At 51.9% G+C, this 21,995-nt stretch overlaps 1 protein-coding gene across 4 annotated transcripts; it reads right to left on the bottom strand.

Annotated features, from left to right (window-relative positions):
- Positions 1-5,510: 5,510 nt before the first annotated feature.
- Amotl2 (angiomotin like 2) lies at positions 5,511-21,223 on the bottom strand. Of its 4 annotated transcripts, none has more exons than XM_021228345.2 (11): positions 21,170-21,223; positions 20,531-20,976; positions 17,012-17,804; positions 14,086-14,380; positions 13,114-13,258; positions 12,761-12,853; positions 10,344-10,639; positions 9,355-9,665; positions 8,691-8,905; positions 7,907-8,083; positions 5,511-7,264 (listed from the first exon to the last, which is right to left on the bottom strand). In XM_021228345.2, the coding sequence occupies exons 2-11, from the start codon at positions 20,535-20,537 to the stop codon at positions 7,206-7,208; spliced, it is 2,391 nt and encodes a 796-aa protein (XP_021084004.1). In that variant the 5' UTR covers positions 20,538-20,976; positions 21,170-21,223; the 3' UTR covers positions 5,511-7,205. The 4 variants fall into 4 exon arrangements, with proteins under 4 accessions (XP_021084004.1, XP_012970421.1, XP_005072084.1 ...); XM_013114967.3 differs by adding an exon at positions 20,085-20,234 and having other exon boundaries at positions 20,531-21,198; XM_005072027.4 differs by lacking the exons at positions 20,531-20,976; positions 21,170-21,223 and adding an exon at positions 20,085-20,267.
- Positions 21,224-21,995: the final 772 nt, after the last annotated feature.

The raw sequence follows: 21,995 nt of genomic DNA, 5'->3' as shown, positions 1-21,995 counted from the left end.
CGCAACACTGGGTTTTTCCCAAATCTTTTCCAGTAGACCTTAGGTCCCAGCATGTGGGCTGGTCATGGTGACCTACTTGTCAAGAATGCATATGGCTGTCTGCTTCTGGTGTTGAGTCAGGACCCAGGAGCTCTGAGGTTATTCCTGTCTAACCTGACCCTGCTGTGCTTTATGTTCCCTGAAGCTGGTGGAGGGGGATGAGCTTGATGCCTGCTCTCTGAGAGCTGTGCTGGGGGTACTACTTGAACAGGTGTGTGTGTGTGTGTGTGTGTGTGTGTGTGTGTGTGTGTGTGTGTGTACTTCATCACATCCACCTTCTTGTTTGCTCAGAGCACAGACGAGCCTATGGTTTCAAGACTTGTGTGCAAGTAGTATGTTGTACATGTAGACGCAAGTCCATGAGAACATGTATGTGAGGGCTAGAGAGATGTCTCAGTTGTAAAGAGCTTGTCTTTCCTTACAGAGGACCCTGGTTTGGTTCCCAGTACCCACATGGCAACTCACAGCTTTCTCCAGTTCTAAGAGATCTGATCCCTTCTTCTGGCCTCTGTGGGCAAAGCTCAAATGTGGTACACATATGCACATGTAAACAAAACACTCACACACCCCTAAAATTGGTTTAGAGTCTGTGTGTGCATAAGCCACCGAAGGGGCACGATTGGCTTACACCTGTAATTCCAGCATTGAGAGGAGGAGGTGAGCGGAAGAACAGCTCAAGGTCATCTCCTTGGCAACAAGGCTGATCCAGGCCGGTCCCAGAAGCAATTCCATCTCCCTCCCTGGCCCTTGATTTCAGAGATTCTGTTTGCACCAGGGAAAGGAGCTGACACTTGAGAATTGCAGGAAGATCTGGGGGCCTGTGTGGGTACACGACAGCTCTGATGTCTTTATTCAGATTCTGAACTTGGACCTTACTTAGCACTAGGAGATAAACCTGAGAAAGAGCGTTTGGTTCCACCCCACTTCCCTGCACCTGGAGGGATCCCAGGTAAGCCAGAGCTAGGCAGGAGTGGCTCCAGGCAGGAGCTGCTCTCTTGGGGGTGGAGGAATCTGCTGTTCCCACGACTGGGTTGGCCTAGGCTCACATGGCTGTCAATGCCTGGGCCTGACTCAGGGGCCAGTCATCCTGTGGGGCTAGTTCTGAGCTCACACACCCACAGCTGCCTGTTCGCAAGCTCCTTTTGGTTCAGCCCAGGCCCTGGGGCTCAGCTTCTCCTTCTCTGACCTGGAGGACTCCACCCACAAAGTCCCTGTCATCCTCTCACCTCCAGGGAATGACAGGAGGGGTCTGGTCAGTGGGGAGGGGCTTGGGACCTCTGATCAAAATATCCCCAGGGACTACTGTCTGGATCTTTCTCAGAGCCATGTGTGACTGCAGTGCTGTCAGGGAGCGCATCTCTGCACAGCTGTGTCATCTTACCTGAGGCTCCTTCTCAGCCAAGCAGAGCCCTAATGAATGTCCACTGACAAGGGGTCCCTCAGCTTGGGAATGATACTCTCTCCTATCTTCTGCTCGTGTGAGAACACAAAAGAAACCAAAGAGGGGAAATGATACTGTTAGTAGCAGATGATATTCAAGGGAAAAGCTTCCTAGGTAAAGGAATAATATGAGAAGCTTGGAGCTGAGGACCACCATGGACTGGGGCCTTCCAACTATTATTTAGACCCTGGATATGTGCAAGTCCCTGATGCCTGTTCAAATCTGGAGCCAGAGAAACAGATGTGGGCCAGTTCTTGCCTAGAATATTCATTTAATACTTCAGAGCACCCCTGTGCATGGCTTGGGATGGCATACAATGATCAGACAGATAGTCGGGGCATACATGTGTTTGGAAGCATTCTTGCTTTATTTTGACGGGTCTGCCTCAATAAACATCTGTAACATGAATGAATAAGTGAATGAATGAGGGAAAGGGAGATGTCACAGTCACTTTAGAGAGATAGGATGGAGGAAAGAGAAGTCAGCCATACTGAAGCAGATAACCCATGCCTTAGGAAGGAAGGCTGTTGTAGTGTGCAAATGTGGAATCTGAGCTTGGATCCCTAAATCCCATGCAAAAAGTTGGGCATGGTCATGGCATGCCTGTAATGTCATCCTTGTGGGGTGCGGAGACAGGAGGATTGATGGAGCTTGCTGTCAGGCAGTCTAGCTCCAGGTTGTGTGAGAGACCCTGTCTCAGGGAACGAAACAGGGATAAACCAGGACACCCAACATCTTTCTCTGGCCTCTTCACATGAGCATATGCACCTGCAGACACACACATGCACATACAAATACTTATCTCACATCCAAATACACCACACACATTTGTACATGAAAATAAAGGCCTTCATGGTTTTTATGGCAAGCCTTTGTGGTAGCTTGCACAGCTGCCACTGTGCCGTAGAGACGCTGGTGTGCTTGCTACTGATGCAATCTGATGTGAGGATTTCTACAGTGCACTGTGTTGAGCAAACAGAGGCTGCAGAGGAGAATCTGGACAGGCCTCCCCCAGCTAGAAATGGCATTGTCATGGAGGGTCAGACAGATGCAAGAAGGGTCAATTGTAACAGGGAAATGACCATGAAGTTGCATAATACACCTGGAATGTGTCCTTAGGTGGGAGCGTTTGGACTTGCAAAAGGCACCTATCTGAGGACAAATCCTGACCTTGGCGTTGCTCCAAATCCAAAGCAGTTAGACCATTGGAGCAGAGGAGTAACATGTTCCTACAACAGTGTAGTAGCCATTGCTTCTGCTGCTCGGGTCTGGAGGTTTGCTTGGTGGGAGAGAGGAAGGTTGACACACAGGCCAGACAGAGATTCAGGTCTTGGCAGGCTGGTCAAACTGTCTAGGCTTTCAGACTGCTAGTGCCTTAGCAACTGAGATCTCTGCTTCCTCTATCTCCAGTTCCAAGCCCCACCTTGAAGAGACAGAGGTAAGCCCTAACCATGGACATCTCCCAGAACATAATCTCTTTGGGCAGGCATGATGTCCAGTGTCTCTAAGCAGAGTTAATAATGAAGCTATGTCTAAACGCTCCCTTAATGAGTCCCTTACAAAGCCCAGGATAGACTCAACCTTTTGTACCATTTTTCTTAGAAATGGTCCTCCCAACTGAGTAAGATTTAGACTTTAAAACAAACAGTCAACTCTGTAGAACCAAGACTCATTGGCCCTTTGACCAAACCTCATGAAGAACTCATGCCCTACAGCAGGCTTAGGATCCATGATGAGGGCTCCAGCTTAGAGCAGTGTCCTTTGCAGCCTAGTAGAAGTGTAGCAGAGCTGTGCTGGTCCAGGATGCAGGGAAGGACACTGCCAGCTATAGAAAGTTCAAGGAGTTATCCTGGGAACTAAAGGCCATATGGAAAGTGGATCAAATGACACGTTAATGGTGTTCATATGGTCCACGCATGGGACATTTAGTGCTGACCCACACTTGACCGTTGGCTTAAAGTAAATTCTGTGATACAAGATACAACTGAACTGTGCACTTCAAAGGGGGAGATTTCATGGTCTATGAAGCCCACCTTTTCCCAAAAGATGCTGAACAGTCAGTTACTGTCACACTTTGCATTGGCTAGACCCACACATAGCTGGTCCAGGAAGGCATTGCTGTCATGAGGTCTCTGGACTGCCTTCAGTAGGGTTGGTCTCCCAGCAAGGACTGTGCTATGTGTCTGCTAGATTCCCACTTGGGTTAAGAGACAAGGTTGTAGGTAGCTATGAGAATAGGTTCCCTGTCCAGTTGGGGTCCTCAGGGACCACGGGAAGGCTTTGGTTATCTGTGGGCTTGTGCCTGCTTACTGCCTCTGCCCTTGGCACATTGTTAGCAAGCTCTTTGAGCCAGGCACATGCTCATGCCAAGGAAGAGTTAACGGTTAACTGGAAGAGAGAGGGAAGAAGCCAGGCCAGTAGCTCATACAAGGCTCCTGGAATGCTATGCTTCCCTGCTACCCTGAGCCATACTCCTAGCTCTTTTGTAGTGATTCTAGATGGGGGCAAGACAAGGTTAGGGCTCAGACGAGGGTGTCCCCTAAGAGATCAACTTGGTTTCTAAAGGGCCTTGCAGAGCCATCCAGGTTCTAGCAAAGGCCTCACCCTTTTGCAGGTGTCCAGATACCTGGGGCAAATGACTTCTCTGATCAGAGCCTCTCCAACTCCCCGCCTTTGGCAGATTCTCTGTTTCCAGGGTTTGGATAGGGTGGATTGCAATATGCTGAGTGACCTGTTTAGTTCCTTTCCTGAGATGCCTTACAAGGGAGCCCATGTGGCCATGGAGGAATCCAAAACAGAAAATACTGCTGCCCCTACACCTTTCTCTGGGACACAAGGCCAGACATATAAACACACATATATGGATAGGCTGGGAACACTGGGATCCATTTCTTCCTCCTTTTGGTCTACAGGAAGGACATACAAAGATGACGATAAAATAAATCACACAGAAGGCAGACAGCAGGGTCTACAACCACTTAAAAAATTGCTGGAAAAGTCTTCGCATGTTCTGAATTCTCCCACTTATTCAACTACGTTCTTGTGACAAGCAGGCTCACTTGTTTAGAACCCCAGCTTGGTCACTCATCAACATGGTTGTTGAGTCCCCACACCTATCCAAGACACTTCACCCATGGTTATCAGAGGCTAACTTGCTGTTAACCTATGGCCCATTGCATGACTTGCTTCTTCGTGGGCAGCCTTCTGGCCACCTTCATCCTGAGTGGGAATCAATGCAAATGTTAAAGGATAATTTTCTTTTTATGTGTTGGAGAAATATGCTCTGTGAATATTGGTTATATCACAAAGGAAGGAGGCTAAAGACAGGTGCCTAAGAATTCACATTCTTGAACAGACACTGCATGTGTCCAGTCAGTCACAAGGTTCACACGGTACCATTAACAAAGAGGTTGTGAGCTGGGCGTTGTTGGCGCACGCCTTTAATCCCAGCACTCGGGAGGCAGAGGCAGGTGGATCTCTGTGAGTTTGAGGCCAGCCTGGTCTACATGAGCTAGTTCCAGGACAGCTTCCAAAACAATACAGAGAAACCCTGTCTCGAAAACAAAACAAAGAGGTTGCGTGCTGAGTGAGAGGGTAGAGCAGGCAATGTTTCAACACTCCTACTATGCAACAACCAAAATCAAAATTGGTTAGGACAGGTACCTGGAAAGGCAGCCATCTGCCACAACCTTTCTACCCTCCTCATAATGGTCTCTGTGAAAGTGCATGTGTGTGGAGATGGAGACAGTCATGCCATTTCAACTGTCCTTAACGCTACTTCATAAAATTTCTAGTTAGGACTTGTCACATGTCCTTGAAGAGAGCGGACATGGGTGACCCTGTGAAATCTTCATCTTCTTTCCTTTTCTCATCCTTGCAAATGACCAGTCTTGTAGCTGGCTGGAGGTCACACACCCATAAAGCCACCAGTAGGGAGGCCAAGGCAGAATTTCTCGTTTGATGCAAACTTAGTCTCAGACCTACACAGTGTCTCAACCAATAAATAAATGAATTAACAGATAAACATCTCTCCTTGTAAGTTTTTTTATTAAAATACTGTCATACCCAGTGGAATGCAACAGCAATCCTGGTACAGGGTGGCGTAACAAAACAGCCATGTTTACACTTTAAATATTCATGATAACTTAAACACACAGACACACGTCATGGTCTTTGGCAGAAAATGTTCACAGCAACAAAAAAATACTTTAAAAGAAATACCAAATATTAATCCAAAATATATTAAGTTGTGTTTTTTTTCCTTTCACAATTTTTTTTGCCTTTTTTCCCTCTTTTTTTTTTAACTTTTATCTTTGTAAACAATGCACATGAACCAGATGTATTTTTTTTTAGCTTTACACAGGGGTAGGGGAATTAAAAAAATATGCAATTGCCCAGCAAATGCAAATGTTTAAAAAGGAAACTCAGAGAACCATGGGAATGAAACAACAAACAGAACTTGAAACAGTGAAAGAAAAACAAACAAAACAACCAAAGATTCAAGGAGAAAACACAAAAGCTCTGAAACCCACCAATTGCTTCTTTTAGCTGAATGGGGGTTACTTTAAGGGTTACTTTAAGACCAAAGTCAAAGTCACTGCTGCTGTTAGGCTGCCATGTGCGGGGTACTTCACCCAATTCCAAGTAGTTGGCCCCGCTTCAGGGCTGGGGCACCAGAAACTTGAGGAGCCAGCCTCGTGGGTGCCGGGGCACCACAGTGAGGACTTTTGTCTTTTTAAGCTTACTGATCCGTTTTCAACAGCATAGCTTCCTCTCCCAGTCCCTGCCGGTGGGAACTAACACACTTACGAGAACAACCTCTCCAGTTTCTTCAAAGAGAACCTAGTGCTGGCATGACCGATGTCCGTATGTGGCGGCTCATTGCATCTGGCTCAGTTTATAACCAAACGGACAGGATGTCCCAGGGACAGGAGGTGTGGAGCCATTCGGAAAGGCTGGTGACAAGAGTCCCATGGGCACTGAACACACGGGTTTAAACAAAGGAAGGGCAACCAGTATCAAATTCCATAGCCAAGTCCTGGAGGCGGAAGAACATCTGGTAGACCCATCCGATGTTTCGAGAACCGTGGCAGCAGGGGCAGGCAGCACAGCCCTGGAGAATCTGAACCAGCATGCTTAGTCTTCTGTTCCCAAGGAAGGGGAATTATATACAAAACACACTGTTCTGCAGGCCTCTCAAATGGCCTCTACCCTACTCCAAGTGAGAGGCATGCTGGTGGTTCCCAAGAGACTCACACTCCCAACAGCCCCATCGAAATCCAAGACTTAGGGATCTGAAGAAGGCAGGGAGGAAGTGAAGAGCAGACGGGGTTGTCTGGGGCCACGCTTAACCGCCGAACACCATGGCTGGCCTGGTTCTTCCAGCAGACCACCAGATCGGTGCTCAGCCACTACTGGAAATCAGAATCCACTCCCCTTTCCCTTCATGCCTGAATACAAACGGGCAGGACGGAGGGGGCTCAGCTCCTTTCTGCTCCAGCAACAGACCTTGGGCAGCAGGGGCAATCTGGCTCTTCCCTCCTCATGGGCAGGGGAGGAATATGGGCCAAGCAGTCTTCTGGGGCTGCAGACTTTTCTAGGTCCCCTGTGGGGTTCCTCTCCGAGCTTCATGCACCATGCTGTCAATGATGCGCAGCATCTGAAGACCGCTGGAATGCCAGGGGCAGGCCAGGCGGCAGGGTCCCCAAGGCACCACCTCTTTCCTTCAGATCAGTATTTCCACCATGTCTGACAGGTCCTGGACTCTGGTTGCAGCCACAGAGTCTGGAGAAAGACAACAGGTTTACGCTGTGAGTACATCCACTTGTTCTTTTCAGCTCTCAACACAATCTAAATGAGACAAGATCTCTCTTCATCAGATTCCCTCCCCTAAGCTGCTCCAGTCCTCAGATTCCTCTTAACTTGGTGAACTAAGCACAATGCTGTGCTCCCTCCCCTCGGCTGGGGCCTAAATGGCTCAGGAAGTATGCCTGTGTTTAGACTCTGAACTGGCTAGAGGGGTCAGTGGAGGGGTGCCCCAGGGTTAGAAGAGGCTGTAGCATTCTTGTCATGCCTGTGGTTTTCTGAGATCATGGGGCCCATACAGGCAGCTATGCAAGGGTGAGTGTGAGATCAGAGGAGGAGGAAAGTCTTCCTCTCAAGCCCCTCTTTTCTGGGCTCTTCCAATAGCTTCCATCAGGATCACGTGCCAAGCTCCATTATCTCAGATATCTGGACTGGCAGGATATGTGAGGAAAACTCCGGAGGAGGCACATTCTTTCTCTACTATAGGTCTGCCTCCCATTTCATGCCTCCATGGGGCTTCCCATGGTGGATGAGTTTGGGGAAAACCTGTGTTCAAACTTACTGTGTCCTCAGCCCCAATTTAACACACAGGCCAGGGGAAGCTGGGGGGGGGGTGCTTACCCAGAGAGGCTGTCCTTTGGCTGCTGCTACACCCCAGGAGGCTCTCGGGTTCTGAGGCTAAGCAGGCAGAGGTTCTATCTGCAGGGCCGTCAGTCTGGGTACTTCCATCTCTGCTCCCGTGTTTGGTGTGGGTAGGGAGAGGAGCTGTGGCTGGGGGCTCCTCTGCTGGTACACGGTCTGAAGGAAAGAAGGGAGGGTGACGGATACAGCCTGATGTAGGAGACAATGTCCCCAATGAAGACTATCCCAAGCAAACTCAGTGCACTGAGCTGCTCCTAAGTTGCAAGATGTCTAGTAAAATGAAAGGCTCTCTTTTTGGAATGGGAATAAGTGGGGTCAAGTTAGGCATCTATGCTTGGCAGCCCTTCTTTGTAGCTGAAATATAAGGACTTCTTAGTATTTACTTAGGAACAGTAGAGACTTGCCTACATCTATCTGTAAGCAGCTGGAGGCCCAGCACCCACTTTTTTCTTTTTCTTTTGGTTTTACGAGACAGGGTTTCTCTGTATTGTTTTGGAGGCTGTCTGGTCCAGCCCGGCCTCGAACTCAGAGATCCGCCTGCCTCTGCCTTCTGAGTGCTGGGATTAAAGGCGTGCTCAGCTCAGCACCCACTTTATACTAGGAGGCCCCCTGTAGGCTTCAGGGTCAAGGGAGCCAAAGGTTAAGCCAGGTTCCCTAGTAAAAGGGCCAGGAAACCCTGGTTTCGGTATGTATTCTAAGAGTTTGGGACTGTACTGTCAAGCATTCCTGTTCCTCTCCACCCCACTGCAAGCCTCCTCCTTACCTACTGTCAGCCGAACAGGTGCATCATTTTGCTGATCGCTGGATGAGAGCCCTTGCCAGCCCTGAATCCCCACCGCAGCCGCAAAGATGGATGGCACAGATTTGGCAGGCCGCAGGGTGCCCTGGGTAGCCTTGCCAGGGTCTTTCCTGGAGCGCTGCTGAAGGACCTTGATCACGGCATCCTTCTCTAGGATCTGGGCATGGAGCACCTTCAACCTGTGGGGAGACCACACTGTCAGACCCACGGACTCAGCCCCTGCATACTAGCCACCTCACAGAAGTTGGGAGGAAACTCACATGTCCCTCTGAGGCAGGTAGGACTGACCTCTTGCCCTTGGGAGGGGACTGTGTAATGTTACTAATGCTCTGCAATGGATGTTCTCTGAGCCCACCTCATTGCCAAGAGTCAGGCCCTAGTGCTAGCAGCAGGCATGAGGACCCATAATGGCCAGACCTCGGATGGTACCAACCCACCCCCAGCCTGAGCATGGAAGGGATTCACTGAGGGAAATAACTGTTTATAATTTCTGGAATGACGAACATACTGAGCTGCCGAGGGTAGGGCCCTTTGTCCCAGTCCAAGGACAAAGGCCTGGGCAGAGACTGGCTACCACCACCCTACTCCCCCCAGATGCCCCTCCCACCGCCTCCTGCCCCTATGGTACCTGCTCTCCATCTCCTGGTGCCTGTGGTTGCCTGCCAGCAGGCCCTCGTTGAAACTGCTGCTGGGTGAGGGCTGGGGGGAGTGCCTGATGAGAGTAGAGTCACGCTGTGCTGCCGCAGTAGCAGCGGCGTCCATGGCAAACTGCCTCATGGCCCGTTCCTCCAAATACTTCTGTTCCCATTTGGTCATGTCAGCCTCCAGAGCCAGGATCTGCTCTTCCTTCTCCCGAAGTTGTTCTGACAGCCGCAGGGCACTGAGCTCAGCAGAGCCACCATTGCTGCCGCCACCGCCAGTGAGGGTGCCTGCCTGTCTCTGTAGAGCAAGGAACATCACGGTCAAGGGTAAAGGCTAGGGTGTGTGGCACTTTGGTCCTTTCGCTTATGCGGAGACCTTAACACGTGCACACCTTGTTCAGTCAATTGCAGCACACGTTCCCCCTTCCGACTTCCATCCAGAGGTACAGGGGATAACAAAGGTCCTCACATTCTCTCCCAACTTATGGTAGCCAGGGGCACAAGGGCACAGATGACTAGGAATATGAGTGATAATCACATTGGAACAAATAAGTTTTGGTCCCCCTCCTTCTACGGCAGGCTAAGGCTGGGTGTGGGCACAGAACTCTATCTGGTTTGTAAACAACAAGAAATATTTATGTCCAAATACATAGCAAGCATAGACTCGGGGCTCAGACATCGACTTCCTGTCTTGGGGAGCTGGGTGAGAGAGGTCTAGTCTTCTGCATGAACATTCTTAGCGACTACTTTCTGGTACCGAGGTCCCAGCTTCTGTTACCGCCAAGGTAAGACTCATCAAGTCCTCCAAACCCGATCATAGACCACACGGCAGAGCCGTTGCTATACAAGATGACTGAGAAGGAGGGACCAAGCAGCCAAGGGGGACAGAGAGCAATCATCTTTCCCAGGACCAGAGATCAGGGATCCCTTGGATTCTGCCCAGCTCTGCCAGCTACACAGGGATTCTTAGGCTCACCTGCTGTGCGCGAAGGGCTTTGAGTTCCTGCTCCAGGCGCGTGCGCAGACGCAGCTCCAGCTGCTCCCGCTTCTCACAGGCAGCCTGCAGCTGTCCCAGTGCCTGCTGCAGCCGCTCCACTTTCTCCACATAGGCCTGCTTCTTGCGTAGCTCCTCTTCAGCCCGGGCAGCACGGCTCTGTGCATTGCCCAGAGCCTGCTCCAGCAGTTCTGCTCGTCGCCGCTGGTCCTCGATGGCACCGCGCAGCAGTGCCATCTCCCGCTCCAGCTTCTCCTGCTCCTGCTGCTGCTCATAGCCTGTGGGGGAGACAAAGAAGATCAGTGATGAGTGATGGTGGCCACGCTCACCCACCACTGGGCTCTGCACCGACAACTGCCGCTCACCCTCTTGACACTCCTGGGAGCGGTGGGTTGCATTTCAGTGAGAGGCCGGTTGACTTAAGAATAAATGGCAGAGCCTGACTCTGTGAACTAAATGGCCTCTCAGCTGGGACACTGCTTGAATTGTGCCGGGCATGGCCATCACCGAAACATACGCAGTTTTCCTTAAGCTTTCTGACGACTACAGACTGGTCAGGTGGGAGCTGAGCCAACCTTTTATAGATTAGGGTGCTATAACAAGGTCATTGTTGAAGCAGGAAGAAGGGGGCAGGCACTTTTCACATCTTATCCCACTCAATCTCCCAGGTAGGATTTGTGGCTCTTGATTTACAGAGGAAGAAAGGAGCCAAATGGCTGACTGAGAAGCTCCAGCTATCTGCAGACTGGAGCCTCTCCTGTTCAGTACCCCGTCTTTACATGGTCTGGGGACCCACAAGTAGGCATGCAGGTTCACAACAGAATTCCAACCCTGCAGCACAATGACAGTGATGCTAGTCCAAAGACTCGCATCCAAGATTCCAGCTATCTCCGATCACTTTGCTAATTGCCTGGGGGAGCTCTGCTCAGAGAACCTCTCCATCTGGCTGGGCCAAGGCCAGAACACAGACTCCTCTAAGTGATGTTGTAGGCCTACAACCCACCTCAAAGCCCTTTGAGAGTCTCAGACTGCTCAACTAAGAGTGGCTGCCTATTTCCCTGGAGACCAGAAGTACAACGTCTAAGGTACCTTGGTAGGCAGTGGATGGCTAAGCAGGCGCCCCATTTCAGGATCCAGCCACCCTTTGTGTTCACCCTCGCCTCCCAAAGCCAGGCTGGGCGTCGCCGGGGCCGAAGGGCGCCACTGTCAGGCACAAATGGGAGGGAACGGAGGGGGACCGGCCGGGAGCGGAACAGCCCAGAGGCTCTGGTATGTCAGGCATCCAGGTCACCCGCGGCTGCGAGATTAATGGCTCCAGCAAGAAGCCAAGAACAGCCTGGCGCTAGCTCGCTCCCCGGGGAGCGGAAACGCCTCCCGGCTGCTCCTGCCCCTCTCCCCCTCTGCAGGCTTCCAGAAACCCTCCCTAAGACTTCCTTTCTTTGCCAAAGCCTGGGCCCGAGAAGGCGCCCTTCCTACCAGAGCACCCCCAACCTCCCTTCCCCTCACAGTCGGTCCTCTGCAGACTCCCAAGGGCAACCCCTAGGCGACACACCTCCTCCCCCCTCACCTACGTTCCAGAGACCTTTAACCACCCTCTCCTCATTTTGAAAGGCAGTGGACAGCTCAAGTCTTGCCCAACCTGAGCCCATTTCCTGCCAAAGGCTGATTAGCAAGCTCTCGAAGGCCCAAAGTCCTTGAAGCAAGAAGAGGGCACTGCCAGTCAAAAGCTGTCCTCCCCTCTCTAGATACCCCTTAACAAAGTAATTTCCTCCCTTCTTACCTACAAGCCTGCCATTCCCCCTCAGAGTCTAATACCTCTTTCCTTCCCTGCAGCCCTGCTTCTGCTGTTCCCACAGACTTTCCCCGGGCCACCAGGGGCTTCCTAACCACCCATCTCCAGAATCATGAACACTTTTCCCCTTGAACCTGTGGGAACCTGCACCTGCCTTAAGCTTATCTCACCTCCCAGCCATTTTCTGGGTGAGTTCCCACCCTCTGCCCAACACTGGCGCAGTGGTTAGCTCAATTCCGCTAATGAAGGAATGAATGGATTAGTCTAACCTCCAGCTTCTTGTATTCCCAGCCCTGCTGTTGCCTGGCATTCCTAGGAAACTCAGAAGACCCCTCATTGTCCTCTATTTAACTACTGCCAGGCTGTCCTGGCCTCCCTGCAGGAGGGATCAATGCTACACTGAGGGTCACTACTGTGTGGCTCAGGCAGTCACTGGTTCCTAGTGCCTGTTTATCTTCAGAAACCCCTCTTTCCCACACAGCAGCCATTCAGCAAGTCTGTTCCTGCAGTGCCACTCTGAAAGGAAGTGCGTTAAACCTCAAGGGGAATGGACTGGGGTCACAGTGGTCTCATTGCCTGTAGATTTCTTAGCAAGTCCCCTACTTACTCTGAGCAAGCAGCTTGGCCACCATGTCCTGACTGCCCGCCTGGGCTTCCTGTGTCTTGCTTGCCAGGTGGCGGTTTGCAGATTCCAATCTCTCTGTTTCAAGTAAAGAGAAGAGATGTTTTAATATCAAGGGATGTTGCCAGCCTGGGGGCTATTCTGAAGTTCTAACCGTGAGCCTGCATCCTCCAAGCTGGGGATGGGCTTATAGAAGTCCCAGCTCAGATCAGGAACCAATGATGTGGACTCATGGGACTTATAGTACAGAACAGAGACTCTGAATTTCCCCCCTAAAACAGATCCCCAAAGTCCTCAGATGTCCTCCCTGCTCCCCAACCCACAAGCCTGGCTCTCACCTCTAAGATCGCGGTTGAAGTCCTGCAACCGCCTCATCTCACTGTCCATCTTGTTCCTCATCGTCTTCTCCAGGGCCTCCCGCTTGGAAGAGGTCCTCATCAGGCTCTCGTGGGCCTCAGAGAGCCGCTGAATTTCATTTTCCAGCTGTAAAAGACAAGACAATGAACTGTCTTCCTGAATGACTGGAAAGGTACTAGGGAGTGAATGAGGCCAGTGGCTCTATAATGAAATAATCACAGGACCGCTGCCTCCTAGGTAGGGCAGACTGCTGGGATTGGATGCTGCCTGGACTTAGGGCTAGATGCTCTTCAAGGGAGCTACCTCCAGCCTGCCCCATGGCCAATATTTGTAAGAAGCATTTCATTTCCACCTAGTGCTGTCTGATAGTCTGAGTGCAAAGTACCAGGAATGAGCTTATTCTACTGGTTCAACCTATCTAGAAGACTGTAGATGGATAGTACTGGAAGGCCCGAGCCTATTGCTTAAACCCTGAACCTTAGTACACAACTGGCCAGGCTTCCCCAAGGAAGGGGGGCGCCAGCTCTGACCAGAGCATGTGGCTGCCCCTCCCACTTGGAAGCCACAGGTCTTACACGTGCTCCTAGCTGGCTTGCTATGCCAACACATTGCTTTTTCTTTTCCCTAAGAGGAGGGGCTTTCTCTCTGGCCAGGGCTGGCCTGGAACAGACTGGCTGTTGTGTGGGCGCACAAAGGGCTCTCTGTGGGAGGTGTCCGCAGGAGGGGCTGTACAGGGTGGGGGTGTGAGGGTGCAGAGAGCTAGTGAATGAGTTCTTTCTAACCACCACTGGCCAGCAACTGCTCACGCAACCACGGCAAACCACTCGGCTGTTCCTTAGCTGTCTGGAGTGAGCTTGGGGTGTTTGGGGGGGATGTAGGACAGAATTTGGGGCGAGAAGCAGCCTGATCAGTTTTCTTGTTTCTCTGCCTCCCGAGGCTCTAGGAGTCCCTACCTTCTCTATGCGGCTGGCTTTCTCCACGGTGCTCTCCAACTCTCTCTGCAATCTCTCATTGTCCCTCTGCAGCTTGGCGTTCTCCCTCAGTAAACTCTCCATCTGGGCCAGGTGGGCACTGCCCGCGGTGGTCTGGGAACTTGCTGGCCCCTCCACTGCAGGTGGACTGAAGGAACTTGGGGGGCCATGGCCTAGGGCGGCTGGATGAAGGGGTGGGGAGTGCTCCTGGGGCTGCTGCAGGTACTGGTACTGCTGCTGCTGGAGGAACACTGGTGGTACTTGGGCCTGGAGGATCCTGGAAAAGAAGAGGAAAAGCTCAGAGACCGACTCTCACACACACACCCTGGCTATTACTATTGCCAGTGACTGACTGAGCCTCCCCAGTGTTAGGCAGCCACCAGTGGGTAGGGCCACATGGTCCCTGCCTGAGACACAAAAGGGTCAGAGGGCAAGACCGGTGTGGGGTGGGGTATGGGGGTGCTTGCTCTGTTCACAGCTGCCCCACTGTAGCTTAGGGACCAGCCCAAGCAACCCTGGGCATCCTAGGCATGTACATCTTAAATAAAGTAACTTTAAAATCCACTCTTAATCTTTCCAATTGACACAAGGTTCTTTTGGGATGGGATCCACACGGCTTTCCAGGCTTGAGGCTGAACTCTGGTCAAGTCAGTTAAAGCAGCTCACATGAGTTTTCTTCTCTTTGTTTCAGGGTCCTGCTCTGCCACCCACAGCTATGAAATTCTTTCCCCAGACCCCTGCTGAGATTAGAGCAGGGAGGCAGGCACTGAGCCTGAGCTCAGCCTGACAAACAGGGATTTCAGTCCCAGCTGTCAGGCCTTCAGCAATGAGCGCCTTGGCTGCCCAGTGTCATGTCACCTTTGCTAAGTCACAAGAGTCTCTGACCACAAAAGTGAGGCCTGACAGAATGGCCACGAAACAGGCACCCACAGGGTTTAGTCCTGGTCTCCGCTGGCCCCTGGCATCCTTAGGTGTTACATCAAGAGAAGAACAAAGAGGAGGCAAGGGTACTCAGAGAGCCTTCCCGAGGCCATGGGACTCAGAGTGTCAGGGCTGCTTGAGTTGTACTAAGAATTCTCTAAATCCTAGAAGACTCCTCAAAGTCAGATTTCGTTTCTGGGTCTATCTCACACCTCCTCCCCCCTCCCCAGGGCTCCCCTGTTCTTTTACTCCTCATCTGGTCAGGAAAGGCCTTTTCCCTACTGTCAGCTCCAAGGAGAGCAGGTTAGAGGGTTGTCAGTGGACTGACTAGACTCTCTCTTGTTGCTAAGTGTGACGACACTCTGGGTGGCCTCAGAAAATTGTCATTCTCCTCACCCCCCCCCCCCGGCCCCCTACCAGGCAGGCACAACTGTCGTTCTTGGAGAATGACTTAGCTCCAAGAAGAATGGCGACTCCTTTTCTTTCACACTTGCTTTCCCTGCTCCTGGTTCTGCCATTTCCCTCGTCCCCCCTGCCCTGCTTTGTGTTCTCCTCAAACAGTCCACTTCCGTGCCTGGACATTATCTTTTCCTGGCAGGGTTCAATAGGGCTGGTCCGAAAGAAGAACCCCTTCCTGAACCGCCCTGAGGAGGCAGATAAGGTGGGCGTCTGGGGGTGTGGAGGCTCCAGAGTGAAGAACAGCCAGTGGGAGATGAGTGACTGAATGAAAACCCTGAAGTGAGCCAGACTTGGACCTTGAACCCAGAGGGTGTTCAAATCCTTGGGTCCCCCTGGTGGGGCTTCCTGGAACCCTACTTCACCCCACCCACAAGGGGGGTACAGCATGGTGTCTGTTCTGTGGAACAGGGGAAGGGCCTTGGTGGGCTGTGGCACACGCACCTTTAATCCCAGCAGAGAGAGGCAGAGGCAGGCAAAACTGTTAGAGGCCAGCCTGGTCTACACAGAAAACTGTGGGACAGCCAGGGCTATACAAGGAAACCCTGTCTCAAAAAAATTAAAAAATAAAGAAGGATAGATAGAAAGGGAGAAATTAAGAGAGAAAGAGAGAGAGAAAGGGAGAAAGAAAGAAAGGAAGACCCAGCTAAGATGACTAAGGTAGACTCTTTTCTAGGAACCTGCACTCCTGCAATGATCTGGCTTCCTGCTTGCACTCACTGGGCTTCCGGCTTCCACCCTGGCTCTTGTGACCCATTCTTCAAGGCTGGTATTGTGATGTGCCTCTCTTAAAAGTCCGTCATATCCCACCTGCAAGACTTCACACTCAGTCAAGCCAAGTCCAACAACATCCCGAGTCTCCACAAAAAAAAAAAAAAAAAAAAAAAAAAAAAGGCCCACCTAGGCCCAGGATTCTCAAGGTGACAAGTATAAGGGAAAACATAGTATAGTAAGTAAATAACTGGTAGACAAGGCAGCTGTGACAGAGGTGGCCACCTAGTTCTTTCAGCCTCTCTAACAACACCTCCCAATGACAACAACAAAAAAAGTCCATTTTTTTCTTTAAAAACCTTCAGGAAGTCCCACCTTTGGCCTACTTGGGAACAGTTTGGCGTTGTCTTTTGTTAGTTCTTTCTAAAAAATCTCACCTTTAAACCCCATTCCCATCCCCTGGGAATCTTCGTTACTTGAACGCTATAGACAATGCTATCTATATTCGAGTTAAAGCAATGATGTCAGTTGTTTCTTGTTTCAGGCAGTCTAGCTATGTCGCCCAGGCTGGCAGTCAACTTGGTACCCTGCTGCCTCACCTAAACGTGCAACCATGATTGGCAGCTAACATGGACTAAGTAAAGGTCAGCTAAGTCCCTCTAACCTCCAGCTCTCCCTTCTCAAGAGCAGACAGCCCCAGGAGCTGGTGTGGGTGCAGTGGGGTTGGGATCATGCCAGCTAGGATCCAAGGTATATGACCTTGGGGTTCTCGCGGGAGACTGGACTAGAAGAAATCCAGAATCCAAGGTGGGGTAGTTACCTGACTTCCGCATGCTGGAAGTGTGGGCTGCTTCGAGGGCGGTATCTCGAATCAGTGACAGCTGCGGTCTCATGAGCCAGTACAGCATGTGGGTACTGAGGTGGGGGTCCGCGGGTTTCTGGGCCCTCAGATGGGGGTCCTCGGGGCTGGGCACCCTGCTGGTTGCGCGCCAGCTGAGGGAAGCTGTGTGAAGAGCTCATGTGGTTGGGGACTCGAGCACCATTTCTTTCCAGGGACAACTGCAGAAGTCGTTCACTCAAGGAGCGTACATGACCATGCCTCAGCTCCCGCAGAGCCTCATCCTGCCGTCGGCTGCCTCCTGACGCACCTCTAGGATCTCGGTCCCCAGGATGCGGCCGGGGTGCGGCCTGCTGCGCTGCGTAGTACTGTGAGTGCGCTTTGGCCTCCTCATAGGTGGGCAGCTCTTCTCCCTTGCTGGGCTGTGGGCACAGCCGGTACAGCCTGTTCTCTGCTAGGTGGGTCTCTCCACCTTGATGCTCCTGGCCCTGGGGCTCCTGCCTGGTGGCCTGCTGTAGCACCTGAGTGTCCTCAGGTGGTCCGATCTCCAGGGAGGCCTGGGGGCTCCCTGTGCTCCCAGCTCCAGCCCCACCCCTCAGGGCCTGTTGCTGGATGGCCAGTAGCGTGCGGGTCTCTGTCAGATTGCCATAACGCAGCTGCTCCTGGATGAGACGGTGCAGGACTGTCCCTGAGGAGTCTTCCAGTGTCCTCATGCTTCTCTGGCTTGCACACTCTTGCCTAGACAATGGCCAGCAGGCACCTGGTCCTACAGTGCCTAAGAGTCAGAAATAACAGCAATCAATGGCAGCACATAGGAGGGAGGGGGCACTTGCCATAACACTGTGGTTGAGAGAGGAGGTAGTGTAGGTAGGCGGTTTTACACCTGCCCAGATGCAAGTGTCAGTTACTGAGTCCTCAGTTTGTCCATTAAAAAAAAAAAAACAGTGTATTCTTAATCTCCACTAATTGGGAAAAAAATACAGTGTGCCTCTTGGAGAAGTCAAACACCTGGTATGCTATAAATCCTTGGCAAACGCTTATCATTGTAATGACATTTATGGAGACTTAACTAAGACACAAATACAGCAGAAGGGCTGGAGAAATGGCTCACCAGTTAAGAGAGCACTGACTGCTCTTCCAGAGGACCTGGGCTCAGTTCCCAGCATCCACATGGCAGCTCACAATTATAACTCCAAGATCTGATGCCCTTACAGAGACATACATGCAGGCAAAACACCAATGCACATAAAATCAAAATAAATTATATATTTAAAAAGAAAGACAACAGAAAACCAGGTTATCCAATAGGGACCAAGGTCCCCTGCAGTCAACCACTACACCAAGCAGACTCATGAATGACTTTAGGACAAGCCTCCATCAAATTCAGCCACTTAGCAGTCCAGATCCCAGTTGACTGGCAGATGGTAACGAATGAATACAGCCTGATAGAAAGAAGCCCTAAGCAAAAGACCTCCATGACTCTTCAGAATGAAGATGCCTGAGCCACAGATAGCCCACCACCCTCCACGGGGTTCTCTTCCGGGAAACCCTGAGCTTAGCTTCTTCAAAGGTTGCCTATAAAATGAATCCGAGTCTCTTTGCCATAGATGACCTTAGCAGTCATTCTGCAAGGTGAGCAGCAGGAGAAGCTGCGTGTGGATTGGCAAATGCGGCTAAAGAGAGAAAGGTAACAATAGGACGATGGTTTTGTGAGGAGGCAGAGGGATGCGCTTGCAGTAACCAGCTGTTACTTAGAAAAGCCTCTACTTGTATGTATCCTAGGCACATAGGGGACAGTCCCTCTGCATCTCTGTTGACATTAGAAACAACCACCTGAGCCAGCTGATGGGGTAATGAGGTGAGGGGGAAGGCGAAGGGGAGGGCGGGGAAATGTGGCCCCTTTCTATGCCACAAGGTGCCCCGCCCCAGTTTGGGAATGGTATGTTGGCAGAGCTGGGGGAAGGAAGTGAGTCCTGTGAACACCTATGCACCCATTCACTCTTCCTAGCATCTAATCCTCCCCCCACTGCATCCTACAATGTGTAAGACTAGGAGTCTGCTCGCCCGCAGCTTTTCTTCACGGCATTTCCTAAGTTAATCACTGGGCTGACTCCCGCTAAGGAGGATCCGGGAGCGGCTAGAAGGAATGCAGAGCCTTCGAGACAGATTCCAGGCGCGCCAACTATGAGCCAGACTCCCGGAGCACGGAACATTTCCGAAGCCTTTTGTCGCACACGGCTCCCAATCTAATCCCCTAGATGCACAATCTTTCAAATACCTAGAGTTGAGCCATTACTAAAACCAGTTTCCTTACCCGGGCGTTGCACCTGGGCTGCTCTGGCGCTCTGCACTGTGAAAACAGCCTTCCTAAGCAAACACGCGTTTCTGGCCTTGGCCTGGGCTCCCTCTCGACCTGAGGCGGACCACTAGCGCCGATGGCTGCCGGAGTGCTCCCCGGCAAGCATAACCCGCAACCGCGAGAGAGGTCTTTAAGCATCGCGGGTCCGCCTCTCTCCCCAGACCTCTTTGTTTTCCAAATACTCCAGCGCTGACGTCACCGGGCTGGACAGCAGGCTGCATTCTTTCTAAGTGAGAGCCAGTTTGTGGCTCCGGAGAGGATTTTCCAAGGAAGACAAAGAGGAATTCTTGAGCTAGCTGAGGGTAAAAGCCACCTGTATCCCCAGTCTAAACAAAGCAACCACCTGGACCCTGCATTCGGCAAGATATGCCTACAGTCGTTTTCCACTTGCTCCAATCGTAAGACTCACACCCCCAAATACCGATCCTCTGTCCTTCCTCCAGCCCCAGTGGGTCGGAGAGCCGTGTCCTCTCCCCCGCTCAAAAAAGCGCACACCGTAGGGCTCCCCGGGCTAGGATAGACGCCTAGGATCGATCTTCGGAAGGGCCCACCGCCTCCCCTTCCCGCTGCCCGAGAGGGTAGTCCACCCCAGCTCCGGTTTCCAGAAAAGACCGGGCTGACGGCGGTGTCGCGGTGCCGCTGGGGAGCGTCCCCGCTGGCCACGCGAGTGCCCGGAGAGCCGGACTCCTTTCTTACCGCTGCGGCCCGCGGCTGCCGGCGCGCGCAGACCGGGTTCGGCTTAGGTACGTTCGGCAGTGAAGGTGTGCACTCGCCAGTGGCGCCGACGTTCTGGCTGCTAGCGCCCCAGTGAGCAGCCCCTGGGTCAGCCCGCGCTGGAGGCGGCTGCTATGCCAGGAATGTGAGAGTTTCAGGTTCCCCCTCGGGATCAAAGCGAACCACAAATAACCTCTCAGTGCGCCGCCCTCCGCCTCCTCCCGCTCCCCGGCCCGGCCCCCGCCTTCCTCCTGGGAGGCGGCGCTGCGGCTGGCCACTGGGCTGGCCTCAGCCTTGTCTCCTCGCCACCCTGGGTTCTGGCGGCTGTGCTACGTTCCCTGCCCCCTGCCTTACTGTCTTGGCTGTTGGGGGTGTCTTAACCAATTCGGCCCAAGATCGCCCCACCACTGTCCGCTCCCGGTTCTCACCCGTCATCTCTACAAGCACCGAAGAACGACTTCCAGGGGTATGCCTCGCACGCCCCTCTGGTGGCTGCGGGAGGGGGTCTCTCTGGAGTTTTGGAGATGGCGGGAGGACTGCAAAGCAGTCCACATCCGCCCAGCTTTGACGGTGCGGCAGGCGAACAGATGCTTCGACTTGCAGCTGCCCAGCCTCTTTTCTAACCCCTACTATTTCACCCCCCAGCGGCAAACTTTGAATTGCACTTTTATTGTTTACAAACACCTTCGCCAGCTCTTTTAGAGCCTGCCTTTACAGGAAGTATGAATCTGGGTTGAAAATCTGGTGGATTTGACCCACTACCCAAATGAATCACCCTCCACTGGGCACTAGGTCCAACTCCTCTCAGCCGCCACTCGCATTTCACTCGGCCATCGGATTCCAGTCACTCTCCGACGGCGTTCTTTCATCGTCTCTGTAATAAATAGGAAACCAAGGCTCAGAAAGTTTAAGCAGTTTACCTAGGGTCACACAGAGAGTAGCTGATAAGCCAGGTCTCTTTTCGTGGTCACCGGAATCCGGGCTCCCTATCCCAACCCAGGGAGTCTCTATTCCACCCACTGTGCCCAATCCCAGTATCTTTTCCACCTCTCCTATACCCAGCCAACCCTCTTTCCTGCCCGCTTCGCTAGTTCCTGCTGTTCTGCGTGGAATGTCTCCCCCGTCTTTTGGATCCTTCTTCTACCTCTCCAGGAGACCCCTCCCCCCCCCTTAAGCAAGGCTGTTCTGACTCCCTCCTCTCTCCAGTAAAAGTGGCATTCATTCCTCAGACACTTAGACTCAGGGCTGATTTCCGGGACTGGTTGGCTGGCTGGGTCCTCTTATCTTTCCCTCAGCACAGTGAGGACCAGCTACAAGAAACCTTTCAAGTTCAACAGGCAAAGATATGTCAAATTTTTCATAAAGCTCCCCTTTAAAAGTGTGTGTGTGTGGGGGGGGGAGTTCTCTTGTGGGGTTTGCGGTGGATTTGCCTCCAGTTCCTAGCACCTACTAGGTGGTTCACCACCATCTATAACTCTAGTTCCAGGGTATCTTACGCCCACTTCTGAACCATGCTGGTACGGGGCACCCACGTGGTGCTCGTGCATACATGCAATCAAAACATTCGCACATATAAAATTAAACGAAAAACTCCAAAATGTGTGTATGTTTTGCTTGGAATTCAAACATTGCATTTCAGATTCTGATTGTGTCTGATCCAAATGAGAAAACCACAAATGTGCCAAGCTAAAGGACACCATGTAAAGAGAAGCTGTGGTTGATACATCATGCACTTCATTGTCCCCACCAGCTGCAGTGACAAGACAAAAGGGGAGGTTCTCAGGTGTCCTCACTTGATGGACAGCATCCTTGGAAACCCTTGGTAGAGACACTCATAAGAGTAGGTACAGGCACATACGCTCGGAGTTACAAAATCAGGGAGAAGGCCATACG

Source organism: Mesocricetus auratus, unplaced genomic scaffold, assembly GCF_017639785.1.
Source record: "Mesocricetus auratus isolate SY011 unplaced genomic scaffold, BCM_Maur_2.0 Super-Scaffold_100691, whole genome shotgun sequence".
NCBI classification, from domain to species: Eukaryota; Metazoa; Chordata; class Mammalia; order Rodentia; family Cricetidae; genus Mesocricetus; species Mesocricetus auratus.
Note: the sequence above shows the minus strand (reverse complement) of the source record. Positions and strands in the feature narration are given on the sequence as shown.

Excerpts from the sequence above, each read along its gene's own strand:
- Amotl2 (XM_021228345.2), bottom strand. Across the intron at positions 14,381-17,011 it reads TTCCAGCATGCGGAAGTCAG|GATCCTCCAGGCCCAAGTAC; the intron begins GTAACTACCCCA and ends CTTCTTTTCCAG. Across the intron at positions 8,084-8,690 it reads ACCTGTTCGGCTGACAGTAG|ACCGTGTACCAGCAGAGGAG; the intron begins GTAAGGAGGAGG and ends TCTTTCCTTCAG.